Raw genomic sequence first — 27,622 nt, forward strand, 5'->3', positions numbered from 1 at the left:
TGGGCCCTATGTCTTTCCGAAATGGATTTCGAAGTTATCCATAAACCAGGGAAAAAACACACGAATGCAGATTGCCTAAGTCGGAAAATAGCACTTTTGGAAGCAACAGGCCGAGATACTGAGGACTGGAGAAAGGCACAAGATGAGGATACAGAATGCAAAAAATACGCAACTCAAAAACAATTTTGCTTTGAAGATGGTGTATTATGCCGTAAAACTAAACTTGGACTGCGAATTGTTGTTCCCCTACACCTTAGACAAGAAATAATGGCAGAGGCCCACGATCATATCCTTGCAGGACACGGTGGACAGCGGACAACCGAAAGACGTGTAGCAGAGCGATTTTGGTGGCAAACCAGAAAGCAGGATGTTGCGCAGTACGTTCGTAATTGCATTGCGTGCGCACAACGAGCTGAACTTTCTCGTTCAAAAATACCTTTACAGAGGCTCCCCGAGGCTTCATGTCCATATCAAATCTGCGGAGTGGATCTCTACGGGCCATTTCATAAAACACCGGCTGGTAATAAGTATGTCCTTACAATTATAGATCACTTTTCACGCTATCTAGCTATGGTGAGTCTCCCAGATCAGCAAGCAAATACAGTTACCCAAGCTTTAGTTAACAACTGGATACTTAAATTTGGCGTACCTGAAGCTATTATCACAGATCAGGGATCTAATTTTATGTCTGAACTAATGAAACAGCTTTGCCACTTACTAAAAATACGCAAATTACGCACAACTCCGTTACACCCTCAGTGCAACGGACGCACAGAAAGAGTTCATCGGATAGTTGGCAAGATGCTTAGTTATTATATTAACGAACAACATTCTAATTGGGATACGTATTTACCAATAATCGTGTCGGTATACAACGCCAAAACGCATGAAGCAACTGGCATGTCACCTTATGAAGTGGTCTATGGGAGAAAAATGCCGTCCCCTTTTGATGTAATCAGGCAGAAAAACGGAAAAGTCGGAGAAACAGTAAGAGATTTCAGCCGAATGATGAAGGATGTATGGAAAAAGGTTCAAAAATCTAATACAAAGGCTTTGGAACGACAGGAAAGATTAGGTAATACCCAAGCTAAATATCCAAATTACAAAATCGGTCAGTGGGTTATGCTTTCAACTCCTTACATAGCGAAAGGGAAAACGAAGAAATTTGTAACAAACTACAGAGGTCCTTATCAAATTATTGAGATCACGTCACCAGTCAACGTTAAACTGCAACTGCCCACCCGAACTACTATTGTCCATGCAAGTCGTTTAAAACCTTTTAAGGGCGCTCCAGATGTAATTCCTTCAACAATAGTGCCTGCTTTTCCGAAGGGTGGAGGAAGTTCGCATAAAGGAAAAAGAGTGGCCACGCCAGCACAACATGCAGACATGGCACCATACAATCTTCGACCAAGGGTGCGAATGGCCTAGTTGAATCTTAGTAGACTGTAGTATATATACGTAAATAATTAATAAATTATAATGGTTTATTTTTTAAGAAAAGAAAGAAAAGTTGAACGTAGAACCATGTAGATCTTGTAGTTAACAATGTATTCCTTCTTTTCTTTGTTTTTGTTTTTACTCGGTTGGTAGGTCCATAAACATGTTGTTTGCCTTTTTTCAGAAAATGCCATGCAAAGCATTTCCTACACAAAACCTATCCTACCTCAATGACTCCCTTGACAGTTCCCTTCTGAAGTCATTAGATATGTTCATAAACTGACCGCAAGGCAAAATTGATGCCAATGTTATGATGCAACATGTTTTAAAGTTAAAAAGTGAACACAAACTAAAATTATAATGCTAGGAACAGATATATCTGGAACCTTTGTGTTGGTGTTTCTACTTTGTACAGTTTTCTTTTATCTAAGACGAAAAAATAAGCCGAATAATAATATACCACTTCATCAAATCCCTGTTAACTGGATACCACACTCTTAACTGGTGTACTTCAGTGGTTACTTTTGAGCACTACTGTATTAATTTTGTTTATTGTACTTCATTCTTTATTAAACAGACTCATGTTAAAATGAACAATACTGTAGAATAGATATTCTTGCATTAGTATAGGGTAGATTAAACAGGTGTTGCTATGTAACTTTCTAAGTGAATAATCTATTTTTGTTTATTCATTGTCATCAAGGTTTGTTACACTTATTACAACCATTTATGTGTGAGCTATGTGATTCATGAGCGTACAGTGCTTTAGTAAAGTGCTAAAGTATTTTCAACATACTTAATGTGAAGCGTGTGTAATCTTCTAAGTCAAGAGTTTTCATTGCTTATGTTAGTGCTTTTGCCGTGTGAAGAGTGGAGGAATGTTGAGTGGTAAATTCGAGGGCGAATTTCTCCGAAGGGTGGAGGAATGTTGAGTGGTACTTAAGTAAATAAATCAGTGAAATCAAAGTGAACTAGAAATTAGGATATAAATGAAAAACTTAGTTTAGTTTAGAGAGTTACATACTGGCATTCAGCAGGCAAAACAGCAGAACAGAAGAGACAATGACCATGAAGTCAGCAAGTTCCACATAAGCGGGCGCTGTCTATTCAGCCGTCAGGGCATCGCCCGACCGGCTCACGTGTTTCTCAGTTGTCGTATGTGAGCAAAGGCCCTCGCCTACATCCCAAGAGCCAATGACCGACGTTAAGAAGATTCTTCGAGAAGCTTTTCAACGTGACAGAAGAGGCAATGACCGGCTCACGTGTTTCTCAGTCGTCACATGTGATCAAAGGCCCTCACCTACATTCCAAGAGCCAACGACCGACGTTAAGAAGATTCTTCGAGAAGCTTTTCAACGTGACAGACGAGGCAATGACCGTGAAGTCGTTCACCTCCAGTAAACTGAAGTGAATAAATACGCGAGACGCAGTGGGCCAGACAGATGAAGTCAGATGAAGACGGAGACGGAGACGGAGACGGAGACGAAGACGGAGACGGAGAGAAGAGACGAAGAAGACGAAGAAGTTTTCAGTCAGTTTCGGTGCTGAAGACCGTCATGCAAGAAGAGACTGCATCATGCACAGACGCACCAAGTCCGCCGCTGTAATGGAATAGCAAGCAGCAGCCGCGGCGCCAGAAGACAGAAGTTAAAAGGTATTTGAAGTCGGATTTTTACATACCCGGGTGACTCGTGAGGACGGGAAGGAGACAGCCTCACATCAGTAGTCACCTGTGAGCTGGGATGAAGATCTGACAGCCGAAGACTGGCAAGCGGGAGACCGTGATTCGAGTCCGGGACACTGGCCTTCCCCCGCCGCGCCGCTCCGCTGGTCGACGCACAACACACGCGGCCGCTTACAGAAGAGAAACACTGGGACGCCACATCCAAGGTATTATCATCCGATGCACGATTTCGCTCGCAATAATTAAACGGGCCACCTCGCGCTGCGCGTCTCCAGTCAACTGGGCAAGACAGCGACACGAGATACACACCGCTACGCGTAATCAGACGCCGCCGCCGCCGCCGCCGCCGCTGCCGCAGCAGAAGACTTCACAAACGACACAGCTGCCGCTCTCCGAACCAGAACATCCCGTAAGATACAGTTGTACAAATCTTCAATAAAAGTTATCTTATGTAAAAATGATGTTTCATTCGACCTCATACCCGAGCCAAGGAAGAACCCACCCTGCCCACATGTTGTTAAGAGAGAAAAGTTAAATTATTTAATATTTTCACCCTGACAGAATGCTTTAGAATGCTCATCCTGACAATTGACTTGCATCAAAAGAGAAAACCCAGTTACATTTAGTGACAGAAGTGTCACATTTAGTAACACAACTGTTACATTTGGTATCAGAAGCCGTTTTAGTTGTTACAATACATACCATATCTGGATTCTTTCCTTCAGTGGGACCAGGACACAAATTCACTGAGTTTCCCAGCTGTTCAATACATTTCCCACTGACTGTTCCGACATTAGACCACCTTGAGTTGAACATCGTTGACCAGAACTGGAAACTAGTTAACTTTTGAGGAGAGGAAATCTTGGTACGTCTTTATCTGAAGCAGCAGCAGCACTATGGGAATGAGGTATAAAAACAGACCATACACCAGTCTGTACACCACTTCGCAGTGGAAGGACAAGGCGATAACATGTCAGACGTATGAGTTCCTCAAGTCGATAGGATTGAAACCTCACAACGACATCTCGTAATAACACCAGTTCAATATAATGAATGAATCACTCGTCAGGAATGCATCTCTCACAAACCTTTTGCTCCGGTGACATTCAGTAATAATTATGAAATACAAATACTGATTCAGCATGAAGGTGATTAAGAATTCCAAACAGTGATTTTGTCTATCTGGAAGGCATATTTGAATAATGACGTGGGCACTCCAGCAGAAACATCACGACTTACGCGTAATGTCTCAAATGGCTCTGAGCACTATGGGACTTAACAGCTGAGATCATCAGTCCCCTAGAACTTAGAACTACTTAAACCTAATTGACCTAAGCACATCACACACATCCATGCCCGAGGCAGGATTCGAACCTGCGACCGAAGTGGTCGTGCGGTTCCAGACTGAAGCGCCTAGAACCGCTTGGCCATACCGGCCTGGTTACGCGTAATGCGTTTGGCTTCCTGTTTCAAGAGATACAATGCGAATTTTACAACGGGAAATTTGACTATAGAAGAAAACTGGAGTCACATCAACACTTAAAATTTACACATCCACTCAAATTCAGACCTGAATGTTCTGCAAAACGAGTGATGGTTCATTGACAGATCGATAGGTAATCACTTTAGTATATGCATCTGGCTCAAAAGGCTTACGACTTTCTTTGAAGACAACAAACGAGACATTATTCCTTTCGCTGTTACAGATGTGCTCTCTGCATTCTGTGCTGAGGGCCACTTTTGTTATGGCTGTATTGCACGTCAAATGCTAGCGCCTGTTTCGGAAGACAGCATTATTGCTGATATGTTGTACTTATCATCCGATTTTACAAAATTATTAGGTGAAAAAAATTGATTTTTGCACATCTTACAGTGTGATATCGCCGTTCGATAAAGAATGAATTTCCTTTTGTGATACATCATATTTACTGTGCTGAATAAAACTGAGGAAACCGTTGTACGATATTTTAATCGATTTGCGGATATAAAAATGCACTGCATAAACTTTGCGAATGGTTGTATTTCGCTTATACTTTGTACTGAATGTCTGCCTACTTAACTCGGTATCTCAGCGTGTTAGGTCAGAGGGATAGTTGCCCTCTGTTATAATAATAATAAAAAAAAACTGAGTGAACTGATCAACGATGAACCTGATCGGGTTCCATGGGACGTCCTCCTCGAATAAACGCAACGAACAATCTCGAATAAAGTGAGATTAAAAAGAAAGCTGAGTGAAAACGTGTCTGTCTTCCATCCAGCAGGTTCGGGTTCGATTCCCGACCGGTTTGGAGATTTTATTCGCTCATGGACTGGGTGTTGTGTTGTCTCCACCATCATTTCATCATCACCGACGCGCAAGTCGCCCAATGTAGCGTCATCTGAAATAAGGCTTGCAACCCGGTGGCCGAACTTCCCCGGATGGGACACCCCGGCAATGAATGCCACATGATGATTTCAATTCATTGCATTGACTGAAATGTAGTTAAGCCGGCCGCTGTCGTCGAGCGGTTGTATGCGCTTCAGGCCGGAACCGCGCTGTTGCTACAGCCGCAGGTTCGAATCCTGCCTCCGATGGATGTGTGTGATGTCCTTAGGTGAGTTAGGTTTAAGTACTTCTATGTTTAGGGGAATGATGACCTCAGATGTTAACTCCCATAGTGCTTAGAGCCATTTGAACCATTGTAAATGTAGATAAGATACCGATTTTTTTCTCATAATCGAGAGCAGAACGATCTCTCATGTCGTTATCGAGTTATTCATTGTTATATCTGACAGACGGCCACACACGGCTCAGCAATGCCCTTCCTTGATCATCGCAAATCATGTTGTGATAAGAATCGTATTTCATAAATAATTCAAGGTATCGAAACGAGGTATTTTGCAAATAATAGCATGGAAAGTGGCACATACACTGCATGATAAATGCACTAAACTTTTTATTCACTAAGTTATGGTAGTAACTTGTCCACGGTAGTGGGAGATCGGTGGCTCAGCAAGCATACAGATGTCAATAACACTGTAGGAAAACCCAATCGGCGCATGTATAGACGTCCACAGCATCTGGGGAACAATAGAGCATAATGTATATACATATCCACAGCAGAGAAACGGATGTGAATGATAAGCAGAAATCGTGGGAACTCTATGAGTATCCATCTGTACCAATGACTTCAAAACACAGCTCATCGATTAAGATATTTTTTCTGTGGGAAACTCATCGATTCATTATTCTGGGGCTGCAGACTTTCAGCCACTGTAAATTAAGCAATGCGAAAATGGAAAATGTTTCTGGACTTGGCGCATTACCTTTACGATAATCTACAACTTCGCGACCAATGACAATATCGGTCTACTGTACGACAAGGACTCGAGATTTTGATCTTCTTACAATGAGGGCGATGAATTTGGATGTATTCTCAGCCTACAGAAGTTTAAAGAATTAGCACCACTTTTCATGACTTTGTGCTTGAAGGAAAACGAAAGTATCAAGAGATGCCCTATAGACCTCCACATTGAATTCGAATCATCACATAATTTCTCACCAAACACATGGGAATACACATTATTGTTGCACTATCGTATCATTAATTAGTAGCCTATCACAGGAATTGTGTAGCGATTAGTATGTATGTAATGGTACTGCTTTACATAACAGACACCCCACAAGTATGAACATCGTTGCAGTTGTGCAGGGCTTTTACGAAGAGTATAAACAATTTGTGTTTAAAGATGTTTCATTCCTTGCATTCGAAAACACTGGATGAGTACTGAAGGCATTTTTAACAATCGTCGGTTCACACAAACCGTTTGGGCCAGTGCATAGTGCCAAAACTCGCTAGACAGCAGCAATGTTGACCAACAATCACGACAGAGAGTGATGGGATGATGACGGACAGCAGTGTGAAGAAATGGCGGCAACGCTCCATATCTACGATCATGAAGACAACGTTGTTTACATCAAAGGTCATGAAAAGTTTTTGTTTCGTGACATTTTCGGAAGTGCATTAACAAGAAACAATGAAGATTATAAATGGCCAGCTATGTGGAGACTCAGGAAAAAGTATGGACACACAAGTGATTACATTTGTGATTCAGAAAATGTAAAAATTGGATTGGATTATCAATAAATGGTGTTGTCTATTTTTTAAAACTGCGTTTTATTTATTTATTCACATCCTCTTCCTTCTGTTGAGGTAAGTATTCGTTACACACTTCCTGTGCAGCTTGCTGAGTATTGGAGTTATAATTCTTGAAGTGTCCTCATTATGTTTCTGGAAGACCCACCTGCCCACAGAAACCTAATCCTAGGACCCACACATGAATCTCTTTACACAGTATCTGGCCAGTTGTCTAATACATCAACTGAGATACACACCTCTTCCGAAAAATGTGCGTCCTTTGTTGCCATCACTGCGACAGCTATACTGCATGTGAGCGTAGCCAGCAGTCGGCTGGGACCTGAGCAGCATCTAGCAGACACAGTTGGCAGTCCAGCAGCAGTGGGTATATCAGGATTGGCGCCAGCAGTATCGTGGTCCCGTGGGTGGTAGTCAGCAAATAGTAGCCAGCTCACGGCCAGGTGCAGAGCAGTGGCAGGACTCAACAAGCTGATGGTATCGCAGTCATGTGGGTGGGAATCTGCAGATAGCCTGCTCTCGTCCACTGGCCTTTGCCTGCTGGTGCTGGTGGCTACCAGCACGTGAGTGGCCATTAATGTGGAAGTCCTAAAACCTGCTGGGCGAACAGTCACTATCGGATGTGCTTCAGCCCACATAAGATCTCGGATATGATATACCACACAACTGCATTGAAATATAACAACGTCTGTGTGGTATTGCTGCGGCAAAGCAGCGAAAAAAAATACATTTCTTTTGATCACAGGATGTTGCAGAGTGATGATGAATAAGCAGTGACTCACTAGTGGCTACGCACACTGGGATGAACCAGCTTAAGACACCAGTGTGATAGTGCTGCTGCAAAGCGATAGAAGAAGAAACTATTCATGTCATCACAGGATGCTGTGGTGTAATAGTGGTCAGGTCCTGACTCATGCCAGCCCGCACATGCAGGAACCAGCCTGACTATGCAGCCACAAGCGTTCTTGTTTCCTATAGGCTGAAATATGCTGCTTTCGCCTATTTAATGGTGGCAATTTGGCACAGACTCATTCCAGTCTAATCGCTGACAGAAGTCACTCCCTTCCTTGTGGAAGAACGTAGACTGGTCAAAGTAATTCTAGCACTCATTCCCTATTTGGTAGACTGGCCAAAGCGACTGTCTGGTTCTTCGCAGTAGTAATCATCCCAACATTCCTTTCATTCCCTCTGCTATTAGCCCTGTTCTTTCTTCATACCTAGACCCCTCTCAGCAGAATGAAGCATGGTATTGGCGCTGCTGACGACTAAGGTATCGCTAATAATTGGCCCTGATTGACCACTGACGATACAGGTATGTGGTGCTGACTTTTGTTCATGTTGTCTTGTGTGTGCGTGCGTGCGTGTGTGTATGTGTTTCCTTTTTATTAGTCAGATGACTAATATCTTCTTATTTTTCTTCTTCTTCTTCCTCTACTTCGTTTTCTGTTGCAGATGGGAGCATATCATCACCCCTGTTGAGCGACAGCTCACTCTAGGATCTAGCAAGGCAGCTCGACGTTCCAGAGGACGGCGACTGCATAAATCCTAATTCATGTGAAAGTAAGTACCAGTTTCTCTCTCTCTCTCACACTCATTCTCTCCCTCCCTTCCTCCCTATGTGTGAATAATGAGCAATTATCTGAGATTATAATTTTTGTTTCTTTCTGTTGTAGAATTCTTCAATGAGCTTGAGGCCATGGTGGTGGTTTCAGTGCTGTACCTGAGCCCAGTAACTACTGGCTCGACACTGCCACAGTCTCCCATTGTCATTAGTGATGATGATGATGATCATCATCATCATGTTCAGGAGATCCCTGTAGCAGTTGAGATAACATCATTCTTTACAACCAGCTCATAGGGGATAATGTCAGTTGTCAAGGGTTGCATATGTGAGTAGTGGATCTTCCTTTTTTTCTAACAATAGTGATATCCAACACATACAGTTGCACGCATGGATTCGTAAAGTGGTATATTCTAGTGTGTCTCTAGGTGTGCTCAGTGACAAGAGCCAGGGGCTGTCGATGTACAGGTGGAATTAGAACGACTATTGCAGGAGACAGCTGCCAATAGGATCCCGTAGACTGATTTGGACACAGGGAATTTTGAACGTTAGTAGGAATACAATATACCCTACATATATCATCTTTTTAATTATGCATAGTACTTAGTATTTCTTCCTCCTTTCCACTGTGCAGATGATATGGATATGGATTATTGGTGACACGCTTCGCACATTCAGCAACAGTAGCTGGTTCACTGACGATGGTGCACCCATGGCTGGACACACAGGAGCCTGGCGCATTATCTGTTCCGATGGTCAAGCAGCCTGCTCCACTGTCCATGATGATGCAGCCTGATACACCCCCCTTGATGATGATGTAGCCTGTTCTGTGGACTGTGTACGCTGAGCCAGCTGTGCAGCAGCCTGGTTTGTGGATGTACCCTCAACTGACCATGCAGCAGCCTGGTCTGTGGTGTACACGCAGCTGGACATGAAGTAGCAGGCCAGTCAGTTGATGTACTCACAGCCGGCCACGCAGCAGCAATAGCACGATCCTGACTCGTGTACGTACTAGCAACCATCTGTGCAGAAGCCTGGTGCAGCAGAGCCAATGATGGACCCACGGCAAGTTTTGCGGAAGCAACCAGGCCTGTCATCATCTGCAATGGTGTAGCAGTGACCAGCAATGAACCGGTAGTAACAGCAGGACCCATCATCATCTACAACGATATATCCACAACCAGGAGCTAGGCAGCAGCGGTAGCAATATCTGTCGATATCTGCGGTGCAGCCCAAGGCCATCGAAGTCACAGGCTAGCCTGCTTACCATCGTCTGGGCCACACTCTCCATGCATTGACCTATCTCTCGAGTGTTACCGCAGATTGCGATGACAACGTGTTGGGTCTACCAGCGGCCCCACCACTACTTGTGCTATTACTGATTAGTAATTACCAAGTATGTCCTGCGGCCGCATTGGAGTATTAAGCAGTTCCAGAAAGAGAATCCCTTGGATATTTCAATGGCTCATGGCATCCCGCCAGTAAACGCAAAACAGTTGTGCTGGAGAGAAGAACATCGTCCATATTTGGAAGATTACTGGCGTTATACCGTGGGGTCAGTTGATTACAGAGTGGTTTGAAACTTTTATGAAGAATGTCATACTGAGCTATTTTTATCACATGCGGCAACGATGTCCAGTTCCGCGGTTAGGAATATACTACATCTTGGTATATACTCACATGTTTTCGACCCACTTATTGGGGGGGGGGGGGGGGTGCGAGTTTTATCCGTCTTCCATAAGATATATTGCTGAAACAAGACTGTATAAATGTCCAGAATCTTAAGTACAATTACTGCTTTGCATCGTTGCTTCCAGCTAGCGATAGAAATCACGCTGAATATGCATGAAATGCGAGAATATATAAAACATTAGATTCTGGCAGGCATTTCATTCCTCATAAAACTCCAGAACATTCGAAAAATTAGGAGACACAACTCTGATTATTCGATTCACGTTTCCACTCTGTGAGTTGATAAGACAAAAGATGAAGACGACCATGAGCACACTCTGCAGAAGAAGGAAGTCAAGCATGAAGCAGTTAGACCCCACTACTTTTCGAAAGAAGCCGGTGAATGCCCCAAGTACATAGATCTCTTCCTAATCTCCGAGTGCGAGGAGTAATACTGTGTGTGGATGAAAAACATGTCCTGCCTACTTTCCTCTCAAATGTCAAAAGAATATAGTACTCGCGTTCTTGCCACAGATGTCTCAATTCGTTCACCACAAATGAGTATCTTGAAAGGTACCTCAGTGACTACTCGAGCCAGAAACCAATACATGGAGAAATGCTTTCAAAGATAAAAAGTTCTTAAAGTTTAAGAACGCCCACCACCAGGAGCGATCTCGTTCGTCATTTAATCCAACTAAAATCCCTAGATTCTGTGGCGTACTGTGCAAGTGACCCCTCTGCCTCCATACGTTCATGGGAGACTTTGCTGGTGCGTGCAGAGGAACGCCATGGCGAATAATTCGTGAATGAGTGAGGAGAAATACAAGCCTTCAGACTATTTAACTCATATCCGTTATCTTGACGTAAACAACCTCTATGGGGTAGGCACGCAACAAAGTTTACCATGTGGGGTGCTCCAAAGGATGTCCAAAGGGGAAATCAACAGACTGAAGGTAAAGATCAAAGATGTAGCTGAGGATAGTGGTGAGGGATATGTACTGGAGGTAGAGCTGTAATATTCCATCCATTTGCATGATGAGCACAACAACTTTCAACTAGTCTGGAGTGCCTAGTCCCGCAATGTCTTCATTCCGAGGCATCTGACAAGGCTGAGGAACAAAAAAACGTTATATAATCCACTACATAAACCTCCAGCAAAGTCTGAGGTTGGAGATGGAAGTTGTTTGTGTCAGTCACCGAAGCTCCTTCAAGAAGCATCCCTGACTAAAAAAATACATTGATTTAAACACTGAACGGTGGGTTCTCATGGAAGTTTATTTTGAAGAAGATTTTTACAAATTAATGAACAATTCAATGTTCGGAAAAAAGCTATGGAGAATGTTAAAGAGTACCGAGAAATTCATTTAGTTTACCCATGGGATGGGCGTCATGATGCAAGAGATTACGTCGTCAGGCCGAATTTCATATCGGTCACCATCTTCAGTGAAGGAATACTCACTAGAGATGGCCTAGATTTCAGTGCAGTTCATAACTGTATTGGTATTTGCGTTCTGAATCTTTCCAAACTCAACACCGATTTCGCTTTGACTTTGCTAAGTCAAACTTCGCCGGTCTCAAGTTATTTTGTACAGATACAGATAGTTTTATTTACTGGGTGAAAGGTTGCGATCCAATAAAGTAATTAGGTACAGTCATGAAGAATTAGACACATCTGGATATGTGGCCGATAACCCTTCTCGAATAACACTTCGAACAAAAAGGTTATTGGCCTTATGAAAGACGCAGATTATGGAGTTTGTGCGGCTCACATGCAGGATGTAGGCATACCGTGCCTCCCAGAGGTGGGCTAAGGGTGTGCATTATGCGGCCTCGAAAGCTCTCACGATTACAAAAATGGTTCAAATGGCTCTGAGCACTATGCGACTAACCTCCGAGGTCACCAGTCGCCTAGAACTTATAACTAATTAAACCTAACTAACCTAAGGACATCACACACATCCATGCCCGAGGCAGGATTCGAACCTGCGACCGTAGCGGTCACGCGGTTCCAGACTGAAGCGCCTAGAACCGCACGGCCACACCGGCCGGCTGACGATTACAAGAGGTACTTCCTAGAAGGTGTTGTCGGAGCTCCATATATGATACACCAGGTAATCTATCGAGAGAGTGACCATGAGGTACCTGCTGGACTACAGCTAAAAGTAGGGTTGTCCCATCATGACGACAAACGGTTCATCTATGGCTATGGGATCGGCACTCTATTGTATTCACACTGTTCACTGGAGTGACTGATTGTGTGTCTGTGTATTTATTGGTAAGTAGTCATAAGCCAAAATATTGTGACCAAAGCCCATTGCAGCGTTGGATACTGCCTGGTGGCTTTGCGGACACGTGATGCGGTAACGAAAGTATGTAAGCAGAGTAGACACGGATGGGGATTCATCCAAGCAAAGATATGGGATGCAAATGGGGAAATCCATTGAGATAAGCGACTTTGATAAAGGGCAGATTATTATTAGGCAGAGTCTGTGAACGAGTATCTCGAAAACGGCGGAGGCGGTCGAATGTTCACGTGATATTGTCGTGAGCACCTACTGAAAAAGGTAGAAGGACAGTGAAACTACCACTAGGTGCTAAGTGGTTGGACGTCCACGACTATTCACAGAACGTGGAATTCAGAGGCTTGTCTGTTTTATATAGTACTGTAGCGGCACCACCGTTTAGGATAGGGAAAGTTAGTTTTTTGCAATATTCGGAGCACAAGTTACAGCCAGGTGCAGGCCGGATTGCAGTGAGTTATGCATACCAACAGTTGCGAAGTAGCATAGAGGCCACAGGGTAGGCAAATTGATGAAAGAGTCTGTCGCAAATCGCAGACAGAATGGGTCCACTGGCCAATCTAGCGTGTTATGAGTACGTGACGTGAAGCAGCGCATATGGCAAAACAGAGGCGCACAGCTGCATATAATTCGGTGCAGGTTTCTAACGAGATTCATTCAAGTGTGGCAGCTCTCCTGGACGGCAGGGCGTGTCACACCACCAACTACACGCAGCAGCAGATGAGGCTCCAGTGTTCCAGTCCACGGCAAGTCACTGGTTCGACCCTCTGAGGCTGACACAGGATCCAGAGCCACACAGCAGCGGGCCACTCCACGCCTCGTTACGCGCACGGAGGCTTTCAGACAGTCGTTCTTCCCGCGAACCATACGCGACTGGAACAGGAAAGGGAGGTAATGACAGTGGCACGTAAAGTGCCCTCCGCCACACACCGTTGGGTGGCTTGCGGAGTATGGATGTAGATGTAGATGTAGATGTACCGCGGGCAGTCGTCCTGGCTTCCAACAAACGCCAGAGGCACCTCGAGTTGAGGGCCGCAGATTCAAGCTCCAGATCTCTGGCGCTTGTGGTCGTCACGACCTTAGCCATGCCAGCAAAAAGCACACAGCTGGCCGCCTGCGGCACACACCGAATGGCTCTGAGTCGGCAGGGATGCAGACCACTGAGACGACTGCCGGCATCCTGACGACGACGCAACTCCGCTGTCGTACAAGGCCGACACACAGTGCGTGCACGGGTCACTGATGCAGCCATTCCGCACCAAGCCGTTTTACAGACAGCGAAGTGGTGTACTCAGCATTGTGGGAACCAGTGACACAGATTGAGGGGACCACGGCACTGTAGTTGGAAACAATAAATCACTTGGAAAGCTTGGACGAGTCTTAATACGGTGCCTTCTACTTCTTCCCGCTACATGTGGTCATCCTGATACATTCGGTGGCAGAAGTTGCCACTACAGTACGACATATGGTGATCTGTGGCTTCTCTGCTGGAAGAGCACAATGCTGGTGCTCGCACAAGTGTTTAGGAACACACCATTCATCATACACTGCTGAATACGGAGTTCCGCAGCAGACTACACTCATGTATTCACATGTTGACCCTTCTGCAAAGTCAGTTACGTACGACTGCACTGTACACGGAACCATCGGGATTAGAGCATCGATCAATTTAAACGTGACGGCTCTTCGAATGAATCACATTTTTTGTTATACTGGGTCGATGGTCGTCTCCACAAACGCCGTCTTCAAGGTGAACGGTGGTTAGAAACGTGCAGCGCGCCACGGACACAGGCTGGTGGGAGGAATATTATGCTATGGGAGTTATTCCCCTGAGCTTGTATGGGACCTGTGGCAGTAATCTAAGATACGCTGACAGCTGCGAACCAACTGCATCTCTTCGTGCTTGATGTCTTCCCTGATAGGGATTTCATCTTTCAGCAATATAACTGTCCGTGTCTCTGAGCCAGAAATTTGCTACACTGGTTTGGGGAACATTAAAGTGCACTCACGTTGATGTCTCGGCGACCAAATTCGCCTAATGTGAATCCTATGGCATCAGTTAGGATCGCTATAGGGCCCCATCACCTCGTACGCAAATTATCGGCCTGTTATTAACGCGAATTACATGACTTCTGCGTAGACATCTAATGCCATATACCTCCACAAACCTACCAACAAATTGCCGTATACCTGATACGCAAATCATTGATATACCAAGTGATCAAAAAGTCAGTATAAATTTGAAAACTTAATAAACCACCGAATAATGTAGATAGAGAGGTAAAAATTGACACACATGCTTGTAACGACATGTGGTTTTATTAGAACCACACCATATTGCTAGACGCGTGAAAGATCTCTTGAGCGCGTCGTTTGGTGATGATCGTGTGCTCAGCCGCCACTTTCGTCATGCTTGGCCTCCCATGTCCCCAGACCTCAGTCCGTGCGATTATTGGCTTTGGGGTTACCTGAAGTCGCAAGTGTATCGTGATCAACCGACATCTCTAGGGATGCTGAAAGACAACATCCGACGCCAATGCCTCACCATAACTCCGGACATGCTTCACAGTGCTGTTCGCAACATTATTCCTCGATTACAGCTATTGTCGAGGAATGATAGTGGACGTATTGAGCATTTCCTATAAAGAACATCATCTTTGCTTTTCTTACTTTGTTATGCTAATTATTTCTATTCTCATCAGATGAAGCGCCATCGGTCGGACATTTTTTGAACTTTTGTATTGTTTTGGTTCTAATAAAACCCCATGTCATTCCAAACATGTGTGTCAATTTGTACCTCTCTATCTACATTATTCCGTGATTTATTCAATTTTCAAATTTATACTGTCTTTTTGATCACCCTGTATTTCGCTCAAAAGACGTAAAAACAAGCAGGAGGTCATAGCGTTTTCGCGCATCAGTGCTTGCGCATGATTATGCAGAATATTTGGATGAACCACTTGTCATAGTTCAGTATGTGTGGTTATGAATACTTAATTGCACACAACGTGTGCGTAAATTTCACATTGATGTATGTGTAACATATACACATCTGCACACTTTGCGTGCTCGGAAAAAATTCTATATACACTCATGTTCAGAAATAGCTGAACACCTTGAACGACTAGAGATGGGCCGGTCATATTCACACGACATGCACATTTATTTCTTCTGCAGAAATGATTAGCATTTGAACCATATCAGCCCGTGGGTCCGAGATCAACATCGATATCATGGCGCAACACCACCTACCGGTAAAATATGTCTGCGGCTCTCATTGTCGGTATAAATCGAAGGTAATGAATCAGTGTGCCTTGAGCAGACCTGCAGCATGCCTCGCAGGCGTATGCTCTACGCCACCGTCAGATCAGTAAGTTTGAAACAGGGTGCATTATTGGCATAACAAAATGAGATGCATCCGACTGGGAAATTGCTGCTCGTGTGACACGAAGTGTTTCAGCAGTGTAACGGGTGTGTGCAAAATGGTTCACTGCAGGCCGTAGAATACGACAAGATGGATCAGTTCGCACCACCCAGACCACCGCCCGAGAAGATAGACACCTCGTCCGAACGGCATTGCAGGACAGATCTGCGTCCTCCTAGACTTTGACGCAACATTGGAACTGTGTAACACACAGTAAACTACCAGGGATGAGAGTCCGCCGCATGGATTATGTGGACGTCGTCCACTTCTGCGCTGTGGTGTGCGTACTGTAAGACCTTCGGTACGCACACCATCAGATTAATTGACTTGTCGCTCTAACGAAGTAGGCGAGTGTCAGCAATATGTCTCGTGGTCTTATTGTGGCGTGTTTATCTTCTGCCGTTAGGTCAGACGATAGAAATGCCACTTGCACACTTAGAGTAGCAGATTGACGGTGACCAACTTTAAAATAACCTGATTAATTTTCACACACATTTATTAAAATAATAAGAAGCATAGACATTACGTAACTTGATTCTGGGTGCTGTTTAAAATTGACAATCTGAAGTTCCTTTGGTCTTGGTACGTTAATCTTATTCTCACATATCTCTGATACTTGACAAAGCGTCTATATATTTCTCTTCATGGTTATGTACAGGAATATGATAATCTTATTAGGCGCAGACTGAAACTTGACTATAGACTGGTACAGACAAGTGCAGACTAGTGCAGACTGACTAATCGGAGGTCTGTACACTCGTTATAACGCCTCGCGCGTTCAGGTATCACTGCGCGAGTGTGATCCGCGAGGACAAAAAGGTTCTACGTTAGCAGCAATCGCATTGGCTGCGTTACATATTTATACGCGGATCGGCGGAAGCAGAATTTGGTCCGTCTCTAAGCCAGAGCCATCTCGTAGAGCGGAGACGGACGAGCGCTGCGCCTGCGCTGTTGTGCTTAGCGGGGCGCGCTCTAGTGGGAAAGTAGTGTACGCGCTGACTACGCGGAACTATGTACACAACATGCGATTACCTTTGACGAATGTGCAGGAACATACTGGACGGAAATGGTGTATGGAACGACGTCACTGGCGACAAGACTGGCATCAGATAGTTCTTTTCGTACGAATTCTGGTTCTGTTTATTTGAAAATGAGTCCCCATACTGGTTCGCTGCGGACAGGGGGAGCGATATCTCAGTGACTGTATTCGCACAAGACATACAATGCCAACTCAAGGCCATATGATGTCTGGAGTTATAGGGTATAAACACAAATCACAGTTGGTGTGTGTCCAAGGAACTGTGACCAATGTGACTTACGTGAATGATGTCCTGTGACTAGTAGCCATTCCCTTTCTGCACAACACCCCAGATGCCATTTTTCAGCAAGACAATACACGACCACATGTAACTCCACGAACACGTGCCTTCTTGGTGTCACAGCATATCAGTCTTTCGCCTTGGCCCGCGAGGTCACCAGACGTGTCGCCAGTCGAAAATGTGTAAGATTTGGTCAAAAGATCCGTGCAGCACTGTGACCCAATGCTAACCACCACAGATCACAGATGAACTCTAGAACCAGGTGAATGCAGCATGGATTGGATTACCACTGGGCGCCATTCGGGCCTTATACATGACGATGCCATGGTGCTTTGAACAAGTTATCACGGCCCATGGCGGACCCTGTGCCTACTAGGCAACAGGACACATGCTGAACCGAGGTGTCTAGAATGCTAATCATTTCTGCAGAGCTTACTAATGTACTTGTCCTATGAATATGAACGTCCTATCTCTAATTGTTGAAAGTGTTATATTTTTTCTGAACAGAAGTGTACATTTGTCTGTATGTATGTATGTATGTATGTGTGTGTGTGTGTGTGTGTGTGTGTGTGTGTGTGTGTGTGGTTTTTCTTCTTCACCTGGTGCTGCTAATCCCCATTCCCCAGGTATATATGTTGCATGTAGAAAAAATAAATCATTCACTGAATAATCAACACAGTGAAATGTATATACTGTTAATAGAAATGATTGATTAATGAAATGTACATGTGAATGTTGGAAATAAATCAGAAAGTAATGATTATATGGGAACTGTAGTATTTAAGTTCTTCCAGTTCTAGTGCAAACAGTATCTGAGATGATTAGTTTTATTGAAAAATGTAAGTACAAGCAAATAACAAGACAAAATGATTTATTGTAAAATATCTTTGTAAACGTACAAAAATTGTTAATACGAAAGAAAAAATTGTTCTCAATAAACCATTAGTTATTTTCTATATTAGTGTTATTATTTACAAACTCTTTCACTACAGACTACAATTGACTATGCTCTTGCAATAACTGAACTGTATAGAGAGAGAGACAGAGAGAGAGAGGGGGATGGTGCTCAGACCTGTTGCGCTGGTTATAAAGGATAATGCTGAGCAGGGGGCGCTCGAATCTTATTGTTACAGCGTGTTTACCGCTATTTTATTGCGATTCAGTTGACTGAGAGAGATAGGGAGGGCTTTCCTGCCCATGTTATCTCAATTGAACCCTGTAGGTAGCTCTCCCAATTGTCTAAGGCGCGGGTGCGAAAAACCGCTAGTGCGAACGTGGGCGCTCGTGAGTGCCCATACTTCTCGCCCGCGGGCGCTGTCATCCAGCAGTTCCCCTTCCCCCTCTCTTCTAACATTGGTCGTTTGTTACCGATGACAGCACGGTAAGACGGTCAGGTTTACCTTTAGTCATTAGTGTTGTCGATGTCAAAGTCTCTTTGGCGTTCGTGATACAGCAAAATTAGCGTGAGAAAAATGTCTGAAAATGGTCCCTACTCGTCAACCTACAGTTAGAGGGAAAAACCTTTTTATTGAGAGACAAACCAGACTCGTGCCTGTTATTAGTGCTGTTTTATTGACGTGGAAGCGGCATTTTCAACAGCTATATAAAAAATCCTTGATCACTTTGGATAGTGGGGAAAGGAAGGCCAAACTTCTCGAGCTAAAACAGAAGAGAGGAAACGAAGAAAATTAATGTAATTATATGTCATTTCTTGAAAATGTTACTATTATTTGTAAAGCATTATGTGGTTTGGCCCTCAATTTTACCTCTTTCTTGTAAGTTAATTACAGAAAGACAAACATGTCATCCACATTGATGGTGCATTGAGAGGGAGCTATCACATAGCTCTTAAAATAGCCAAAAAAAGCGAGCATTCAGCGATGATGAATTTTTTAAACAGTGTTTTGTTGGTGCCGCTACCATCTTGTGTCCAGGGATTCTTCTGGTTTTTTAAACATTTCCTCTTACAAGGAGAAGAGTTTGCAGACGCATCGAATAAATGATAAGCGGCATGGAAACACATCTGAAAGACACAACTAGGATTTTTTTTTTTTTTTCATTTCCTTTGGATGAGAGCATGGTTGTACCAGAAGTTATTCAGCTTGCTGCATTTTATGAGAGGTGTTGACGCCGAGTTCAACTTGACAGAGAAGCTTCATGATTTAGTGCCAATGCACAGTAAACTACGGCCGACAACACATTTTCTAGCTCAGGGTACATTAGTGACAAATATGAGCTTTGTTGAGAAAAAACTTCCGTTGCTTGCTGCAGATTAAACTCCTGCAACGATTTTTCGAAAGTGTGGTGTCGTTGCTTTGATAAGGACAAGGTGAAATAAGTTGGTATCCAGCAGGAAATACCAGCGATACATTGCGGCCTAGAAGGCATTAATCTGCTGGGAAAATGTTCCAAAATAAGTGGCCTCATTTACTTTGCAGTGAAAACAGATAATATTAGTAAACTGATATCACACGGTTTGGGACACCACCAGTTTGAAACCTTATTGGCAGAGCTGTGTTGTGATTATGGCGATGTGCCGTGTTTTTTGTGAAGTAGATGGCTGTGTCGAGGTGTTGTTTCAGAACGTTATTTGTACTTGTGTTAGGGCATCACATTGACTCATGGACGTGAAAGGAACGCCAGTCAAAGGGTTTGATGGCATGCAGTGGATATTACATCTAGCATTTCTGACTGGCCTTACAAAACACCTGAATGTCTATACTACAACTTTGTCGGGTAGACAAATTAATTACCTACGTTTTTGACACCGGCTTTCGGTTTCAAAAGAACATTGTTGTTGTGGATAAAGAAACTTCCAGAAAGGACAATTTAGACTTAGTGATCAAAATCGATTTGGACTTGATTTTAGTGCTTTTCCAACTCTTTTTGCACTGGGCATTGAAAGTGCGACTCCTCGAATTCAGTTGGAACTTTTTACTTTCAGTGTAGTCGTGTGCTCCTGGACAGCTCTCACACTGCAGAAAATATTGAAATATTTTACAAGAACTTAACTCGAGAACAATTTTCACAGTTGTTGAATTTAACAAAATCTAATCTTACGAGAAGTCTCACTGGCGCTTAACTGACTGGAGCAATGCGTTTGATGAGCAGTTATCTCATTCCAGACAAAACATGCTAGTGAAAAAACGTTTGAAGACAAAACTAGAGTGGTGAATGTAGATGTTTCTTTCTTTTCATAAGTAGCACACTAGCTCCGTACTTAACAGTTCTCAGCAAGATTACATGTTTTAAGTTATCAGGCGTTTAATAAAATCAGAAACGTGTCTTTGCTTGTTACTTTACGTCTTTGTTGTATTTACGATGAAGAACTTACGTCGGTGAGCGTGGTACTTCATTGTCGTTTCCTTTATACCACTTTTCCTCATCCCCTCTAATGGTTCAAATGGTTCTGAGCACTATGGGACTCAACTGCTGAGGTCATAAGTCCCCCAGAACTTAGAACTACTTAAACCTAACTAACCTAAGGACAACACAAACATCCATGCCCGAGGCAGGATTCGAACCTGCGACCGTAGCGGTCGCGCGGTTCCAGACTGTAGCGCCAGAACCGCTCGGCCACCAGCGGCCGGCCCTCATCCCCTCTCCCTAACCTCCCCACACCCGATGTTTACTGAATTGAACGACCGATTTTTAGAACGTTTTGTACAGCTTGTAATATCTATCAACCTACGGTATGTTCACACACGAAGAAAAGTTTTGCTTCACCTACTTTCCGAGAGTAAAGACAATTGGAATAGAGATCAACATTAATATTATTTACGCCTTTTTTATTGTTAATGAAAACCACACATTGCATGTTGTACCATCACACAGCGAGACCTTCAGAGGTGGTGGTCCAGACTGCTGTACACACCGGTAACTCTAATACCCATTAGCAAGTCCTCATGCGCTGATGCATGCCTGTATTCGCCGTGGCATACTATGCACAGGTAGATCAAGGCATTGTTGGTACAGATTGTCCCACTCCTCAACGGCGATTCGGCGCAGATCCCTCAGAGTGGTTGTTGGGTCACGCCGTCCATAAATAGCCCTTTTCAATCTATCCCGGGCATGTTCGGTGGGTTTCATGTTTGGAGAACATGCTGGCCACTCTAATCCAGCAGTGTCGTTATCATGAAGGAAGTCATTCACATTCACAAGATGTGCACGATGGGGGCGCGAATTGTCGTCCATGAAGACGAATGCCCCGCCAATTTACTGCCGATATGGTTGCACTATCGGTCGGAAGATGGCATTCACGTATCGTACAGCCGTTACGGCACCTTCCATGACCACCAGCTGCGTACGTCGGCCCCACATAATGCCACCCCAAAACATCAGGAAACTGCCATCTTGCTTCACTCGTTGTACAGAGTGTCTAAGGAGTTCAGCCTGACCGGGTTGCCTCCAAACACATTTCCGACGATTGTCTGGTTGAAAGCATATGCGACGCTTATCGGTGAAAAGAACGTAAAGCCAATCCTGAGAGGTCCATTTGTCACGTTGTCGCCCGCATCTCGTGGTCGTGCGGCAGCGTTCTCGCTTCTCACGCCCGGGTTCCCGGGTTCGATTCCCGGCGGGGTCAGGGATTTTCTCTGCCTCGTGATGGCTGGGTGTTGTGTGCTGTCCTTAGGTTAGTTAGGTTTAAGTAGTTCTAAGTTCTAGGGGACTTATGACCACAGCAGTTGTCCCGTAGTGCAGAGCCATTTGAACCATTTTTTTGTCACGTTGTCGGACCCATCTGTACCGAGCTGCATGGTGTCGTGGATGCAATGATGGACCTCGCCATGGATGTCGGGAGTGAAGTAGGGCCTCATACAGCCTATGGGTCGTAACACGACGTCCTGTGGCTACACGAAAAGCATTATTCAACATGGTGGCGTTGCTGTCAGGGTTCCTCCGAGTCATAATCCATAGGTAGCTGCCATCCACTGCAGTAGTAGCCATTGGGTGGCCTGAGCGAGTCATATCATCGACAGGTCCTATCTCTCTGTATCTGCTCCATGTCCGAACAATGTTGCTTTGGTTCACTCCGAGACACCTCGACATTACCCTTGTAGAGAGCCCTTCTTGGCACAAAGTAACCATGAGGACGCGATCGAACCGCGGTATTGACCGTCTAGGCTTGGCTGAACTAGAGACAACACGAGCCGTGTACCTCCTTCCTGGTGGAGTGACTGCAAGTGATCGGCTGTCAAACCCCCTCCGTCTAAAAGTCGCTACTCATGCATGGTTGTTTACATCTTTGGGCGGGTTTAGTGATATCTCTGAGCAGTCAAAGGAGCTGTGTCTGTGATAGAATATCCACAGTCCACGTTATCTTCAGGAGTTTTGGGAACTGGGGTGATGCAAAACTTTTTTGATGTGTGCATTAATTCGCGGCGTTTCAGTACTCATTACAGCATTTGGTGGTGAAAAGATTCTTCGTTATTTCTTTCTTTATCACTGTGTTGTGCCTTTATAGAAACCGAAGACAGTCAACCACATGTCTTTAGTCTTTTGGTGTCTTCCGAACGAAGCTGAAACGACACACTTGCCGGCCGGTGTGGCCGAGCGGTTCTAGGCGCTTCATTCTGGAACCGCGAGACCGCTACGGTCGCAGATTCGAATCCTGCTTCGGGCATGGATGTGTGCGATGTCCTTAGGTTAGTTAGGTTTAAGTAGTTCTAAGTTCTAGGGGACTGATGACCTCAGACGTTAAGTCCCATAGTGCTCAGAGCCATTTGAACCATTTTGAAACGACTCATTAACACTCAGGAGAAAGTGGAATATGATGTATGAGCTGGTCATTCAGGACAGAAATCAAGTATAAAATTTCATTCACTGACAAACATAGGAAGATACACTGCTGTTTTACAACATGTTGATTGACATACAAAGCCTTACGTGACGAGATGCCGCATAAAAGTATGCGCGCTAGCGTAAATTCGTTTGCTTTTCTGCATTACAGAATTATTGTATTGGTCTTACACTTACGAAAATACCACATACGTTACATTTCGTAGTAAATATTCATTGTATTGTTGTGCTGTAATAATTATGACAATGCAAAGAATAGTAAAGTGACTACGCAGTCGAGCGTCACCTGTTAGTCGTGTATTATTGTCTTAAGTCCTGTTCACGAGTAAGAGAATGCAAGCTGTATGCGCATCGTGTCTGCATGGCGATATACAGTGCCCACAGGCAGCCTCATAAGCAGCTCACGTGCCCACCCCTGGTCTAAGGGTTGCGGGGGTTCCTTTTTGTGACCTTCCTCAGTTCCTAAGGGGAAGTGGAGGCCACCAAGGAGCTCAAGCGTGTAACCTGACACCAGATGTGTAACCTGACACTGGATATGATAACACGGCCCAAATGCCAACTGCTATCCTACTGGAGTTGAGCACTGACCAACAGCACAAAGCCAGAATGAGGTTTTCTCTGCTATATACCCCTTGCACTCAGGTAATACAGAATCAGTGTGAAAGAAAATTAAAACGATCTACACATACAAGAAAAGGATCCTAATATTGTCTATCTACCGTTCTTCATCACTTTTCTGCCGAGACTTCTGTCACTCAATCGTGCAAGACGTCGTCATAGACCTTCGTCCACTGGTGGTCACTCCCTGGCGGATTTGCTGCCGTATCGGCAGAAACACACTACCTCAAGATGCCAAATGGCCAGCTGTCTACCCCTGGCTTCAGCCCGGAGGCGACTCCTATGAAGTGGACAGTTTGGGTCACATTCCCCCATTTACACCGTTGCGCCACCTCACACACCTATGTGGCGAACATTTATAAGGTACACGTGCATTAATTAATAAAAAATTAATATTCAACTCTAGTAAAGCACTCTGCGATGTACTGGATTAATTTTTCTAAATTATTTATTTTAGTGAAAATGTATCTCATTTAATTTCCGTAGATGTTTCTGTCAAAATGCTTTCTGTGCACAGTACATTAGTTAATCAGACTTACAACGGCCGGCCGCGGTGGTCTCGCGGTTCTAGGCGCGCAGTCCGGAACCGTGCGACTGCTACGGTCGCAGGTTCGAATCCTGCCTCGGGCATGGATGTGTGTGATGTCCTTAGGTTAGTTAGGTTTAAGTAGTTCTAAGTTCTAGGGGACTGATGACCACAACAGTTGAGTCCCATAGTGCTCAGAGCCATTTGAACCATTTTGAACTTACAACGGTTGTGACCTGAACAGGTGGCGATCGCAATGGTACTATGAAAGCAGCGCTTTAAAGACACTGATCTTGTCGTTGGAGAAGGCGGGATTAATGTCATTTTCGGCTTTATACAATTTTCCGGAATAACTTCAACCTAATCCTCAGATGATACTTTCAGTAACGCTCGATCCATTTCCTATCGCATCCTCTCAACCACCTGAATTTGTTCAGCATCGATAATGACTTAGAGGTTGTGGGATATTTGCCTCAAACCTTCCTTCTGTTCTGTTCATTCGAGTTAATGAGAGCAAATGCTCGTCTCTGCATTAGGTCATAACCTTAATTTCTGCTTTGTTGAATTTTCTGGATTTCAGATATGTACGGTAGTTATATACTGTTGGCAAAATCTATGATGCGCAGGACGATTAGTTCACTACCTGGTCACTTGTGAACGAATTTTGCCTGCCGCAAGACTGTCACATACGGATGACCCAAGAGTATTGAAGGATATGGAAATTTTTTACAGCGTTACTGTGATAACAACTTAACACTTTTCTTTTATAAATTCGTCTGTGGTTCGTGAGTTATCACTTGTTTCTTGATTTTTAAGCACTTAAGAAATTTAGTATATACCGAACTCAAGTATCATCAAGTTTAGTCGATTTACTGTGCGAACATCGATTAATATTAAAATATATTTCTGAGAGTTGGCAATACTCTCTTAGGATTTAAAGGTTGGCTACAGCTCGCATGCACAAGCTCTGGAATCTAAGATATTGTTGCCGCACTTCGCAACGCACGGATTAATTAGTGGCAGTTTGGAAGCCAGTGTAGGAGCCCGCCTACTGTGGTGCGCACGTGTGTTGGGCAGGGGTCGTCGCCGAGCTGCCGTACTGCCGTGTCCGCCAGCAGCGACACAGGATTTGGTATTGAGATGATATTTTTTTATGATTTGCAGCGCGCTTATTAATTAAAAGGAAAGGGTTTGTGTATGTGCGTAGCAGCAGACGGTAATTTTGATAATGATAGGAGTTGAATTCTTAAGGGAAACCATTGTTAGGCGAATACATTAAGTCTTGATTTTTGTCTTTGATTTCTTTTGTAATTGTCAGGGAATTGTTTCACTATATATTTAATTGAGAAGTATTTTAGTCTGTCTCAAGAGTTTGATTAATTTGTAATACTGCTTTAATGCCACTGGAGGCAGATTTACGTACGAAGCGATTGCTCAAAGAGCTTCTAGCATTTTGTTAATTGAATGAGAAAGAATCGCTTTCAGAATATAGTTTTTGAAAAAAAGGAATTACTTGTTTGGCTTATCATTTATCGAATTTAGATTTGACCAAACCCTTTCTCTTGAATTATATGTAACTGTAGTAAGCAGCAGCAGCCGTAGCAACAGCAGGAGCCGCCATACAGAAAATGCATTGCACTCAGCATGAATAATAGGTTTTCTTATGTTTTTGTTAAATAATGGAATGCAGCAGATCAAGCAGTGGCAGCAGAAAGACCAAGTAAGTTATTTGTTGCGCAAGGACCACTTAAAAAAAAAAACAATGTTTAGGCGATCTCTGAAATAGTAAAGTTAACAAGAGTACAAGCACGAGATTTTCAGTAGAAAACACGAGATAAGAAGATAGAGAGCTCGCGACTTTCATTTCCAATAGAATTGTAGCTACAAATAGGCCTGACCTTAACGACAATCACAGCGACGATGTTTGTTGAAGTTCATAAATCCGTCATGAAGTCTAAGACACTATGTATACTGTAAACAGCAGATAAGTAGGTGTTAACATTGTGCTTAGACGACGAATGGACATCATTTAGTTCCAGTATGGTGGACTTAGAGGAATTATGGGCCAAGTCGGAAATGTGAACAGAAAACAAGTTATAAATTCGTGCGTCTATAAGAAGATCAATGCTCGAAATATACAAATTTTACAGTCATACATTAGCAAAAGATATTCCCGAAAATTGCAAAAAAACCTGATCCTATGTAAAATCAATCAGCGGGCCGAAGGCGTATATCCAGTCACACGTCGACCAGTCTGATATAACACTATAAGAGAGTAAATGAAAGCTACAGCTCTAAATTTCGCGTTTAAGAAATCAGTCTCAGAGAAAAATGGTATAGACATACCGTCGTCTGAACGTGGAATAGACTCCCACATGGTGAACATAGTAGGCACCCCTGCAGTGGAGCAACAACTACAAGAGTTCAAAACAAATAATTAGTCAGGTCCGGATGGAATCGTATTTCGACTTTACAAAGAATACTCTACAACTTGGCCACCTACGTAGCTTTCATTTGTCACGAAACTCCCGCCCAGGGCTAAGTCCCAAGCGACTGAGAAAATCCCAGTTGACTACTGTAGAGAAGAATGGCAAAAGAGCAGACCCGTCAAGTTACAGCATAATATCCGTAACACAGATTTTCTGCAGAATTCTTGAACATATTCTAAGTCTGAATATAATAAAATTGAGACATAAATGTTTCTGTCTACAAATCGGCACGGATTTAGAAAGTATAGCTCGTGGGGCATGCAACCTGCTCTGTTCTCATATGATACCCTGCGAAAGAGGGATAAATGGCAAGTCACATCCATATTACTGGATTTTCGGAAAGCGTTTGACACGGTGCCCACAACAGACTGTTCAAGAAGGTCCAAATATACGAAACAGATTCCCAGGTTATCTAGAGGATCGAAGATTTCGTAAGCAATAGAACCCAGTACATTGTACTCGTCGGCGAGTGTCCATCAGGGACAAGGGTATCGCCAGGAATTCCCCAAGGAGGTGTGATGGCACCGCTACAGTTCTCTGTATATATAAATGAACTCAAGGATTGTTTGAGCAACAATCTGCGACTGTTTGCTGACGAAGCTTCAGTATTTTGTAAATAATCGTCGTTGAGTGACTTTATAAGGGTACAGATTTG

General features: G+C 43.8%; 1 protein-coding gene across 1 annotated transcript in view; it reads right to left on the reverse strand.

Moving 5' to 3' along the window:
• Positions 1–9,577: 9,577 nt before the first annotated feature.
• LOC126249291 (neuronal PAS domain-containing protein 4) overlaps positions 9,578–27,622 on the reverse strand; it is a 462,434-nt gene continuing 444,389 nt past the window's right edge. Inside the window, exon 11 of the mRNA XM_049950945.1 lies at positions 9,578–9,746. Coding sequence (XP_049806902.1) covers positions 9,578–9,746 — 169 coding nt within the window. The remainder of the gene's footprint in view (positions 9,747–27,622) is intronic.

Source organism: Schistocerca nitens, chromosome 3 (assembly GCF_023898315.1).
Source record: "Schistocerca nitens isolate TAMUIC-IGC-003100 chromosome 3, iqSchNite1.1, whole genome shotgun sequence".
Lineage (NCBI taxonomy): Eukaryota > Metazoa > Arthropoda > Insecta > Orthoptera > Acrididae > Schistocerca > Schistocerca nitens.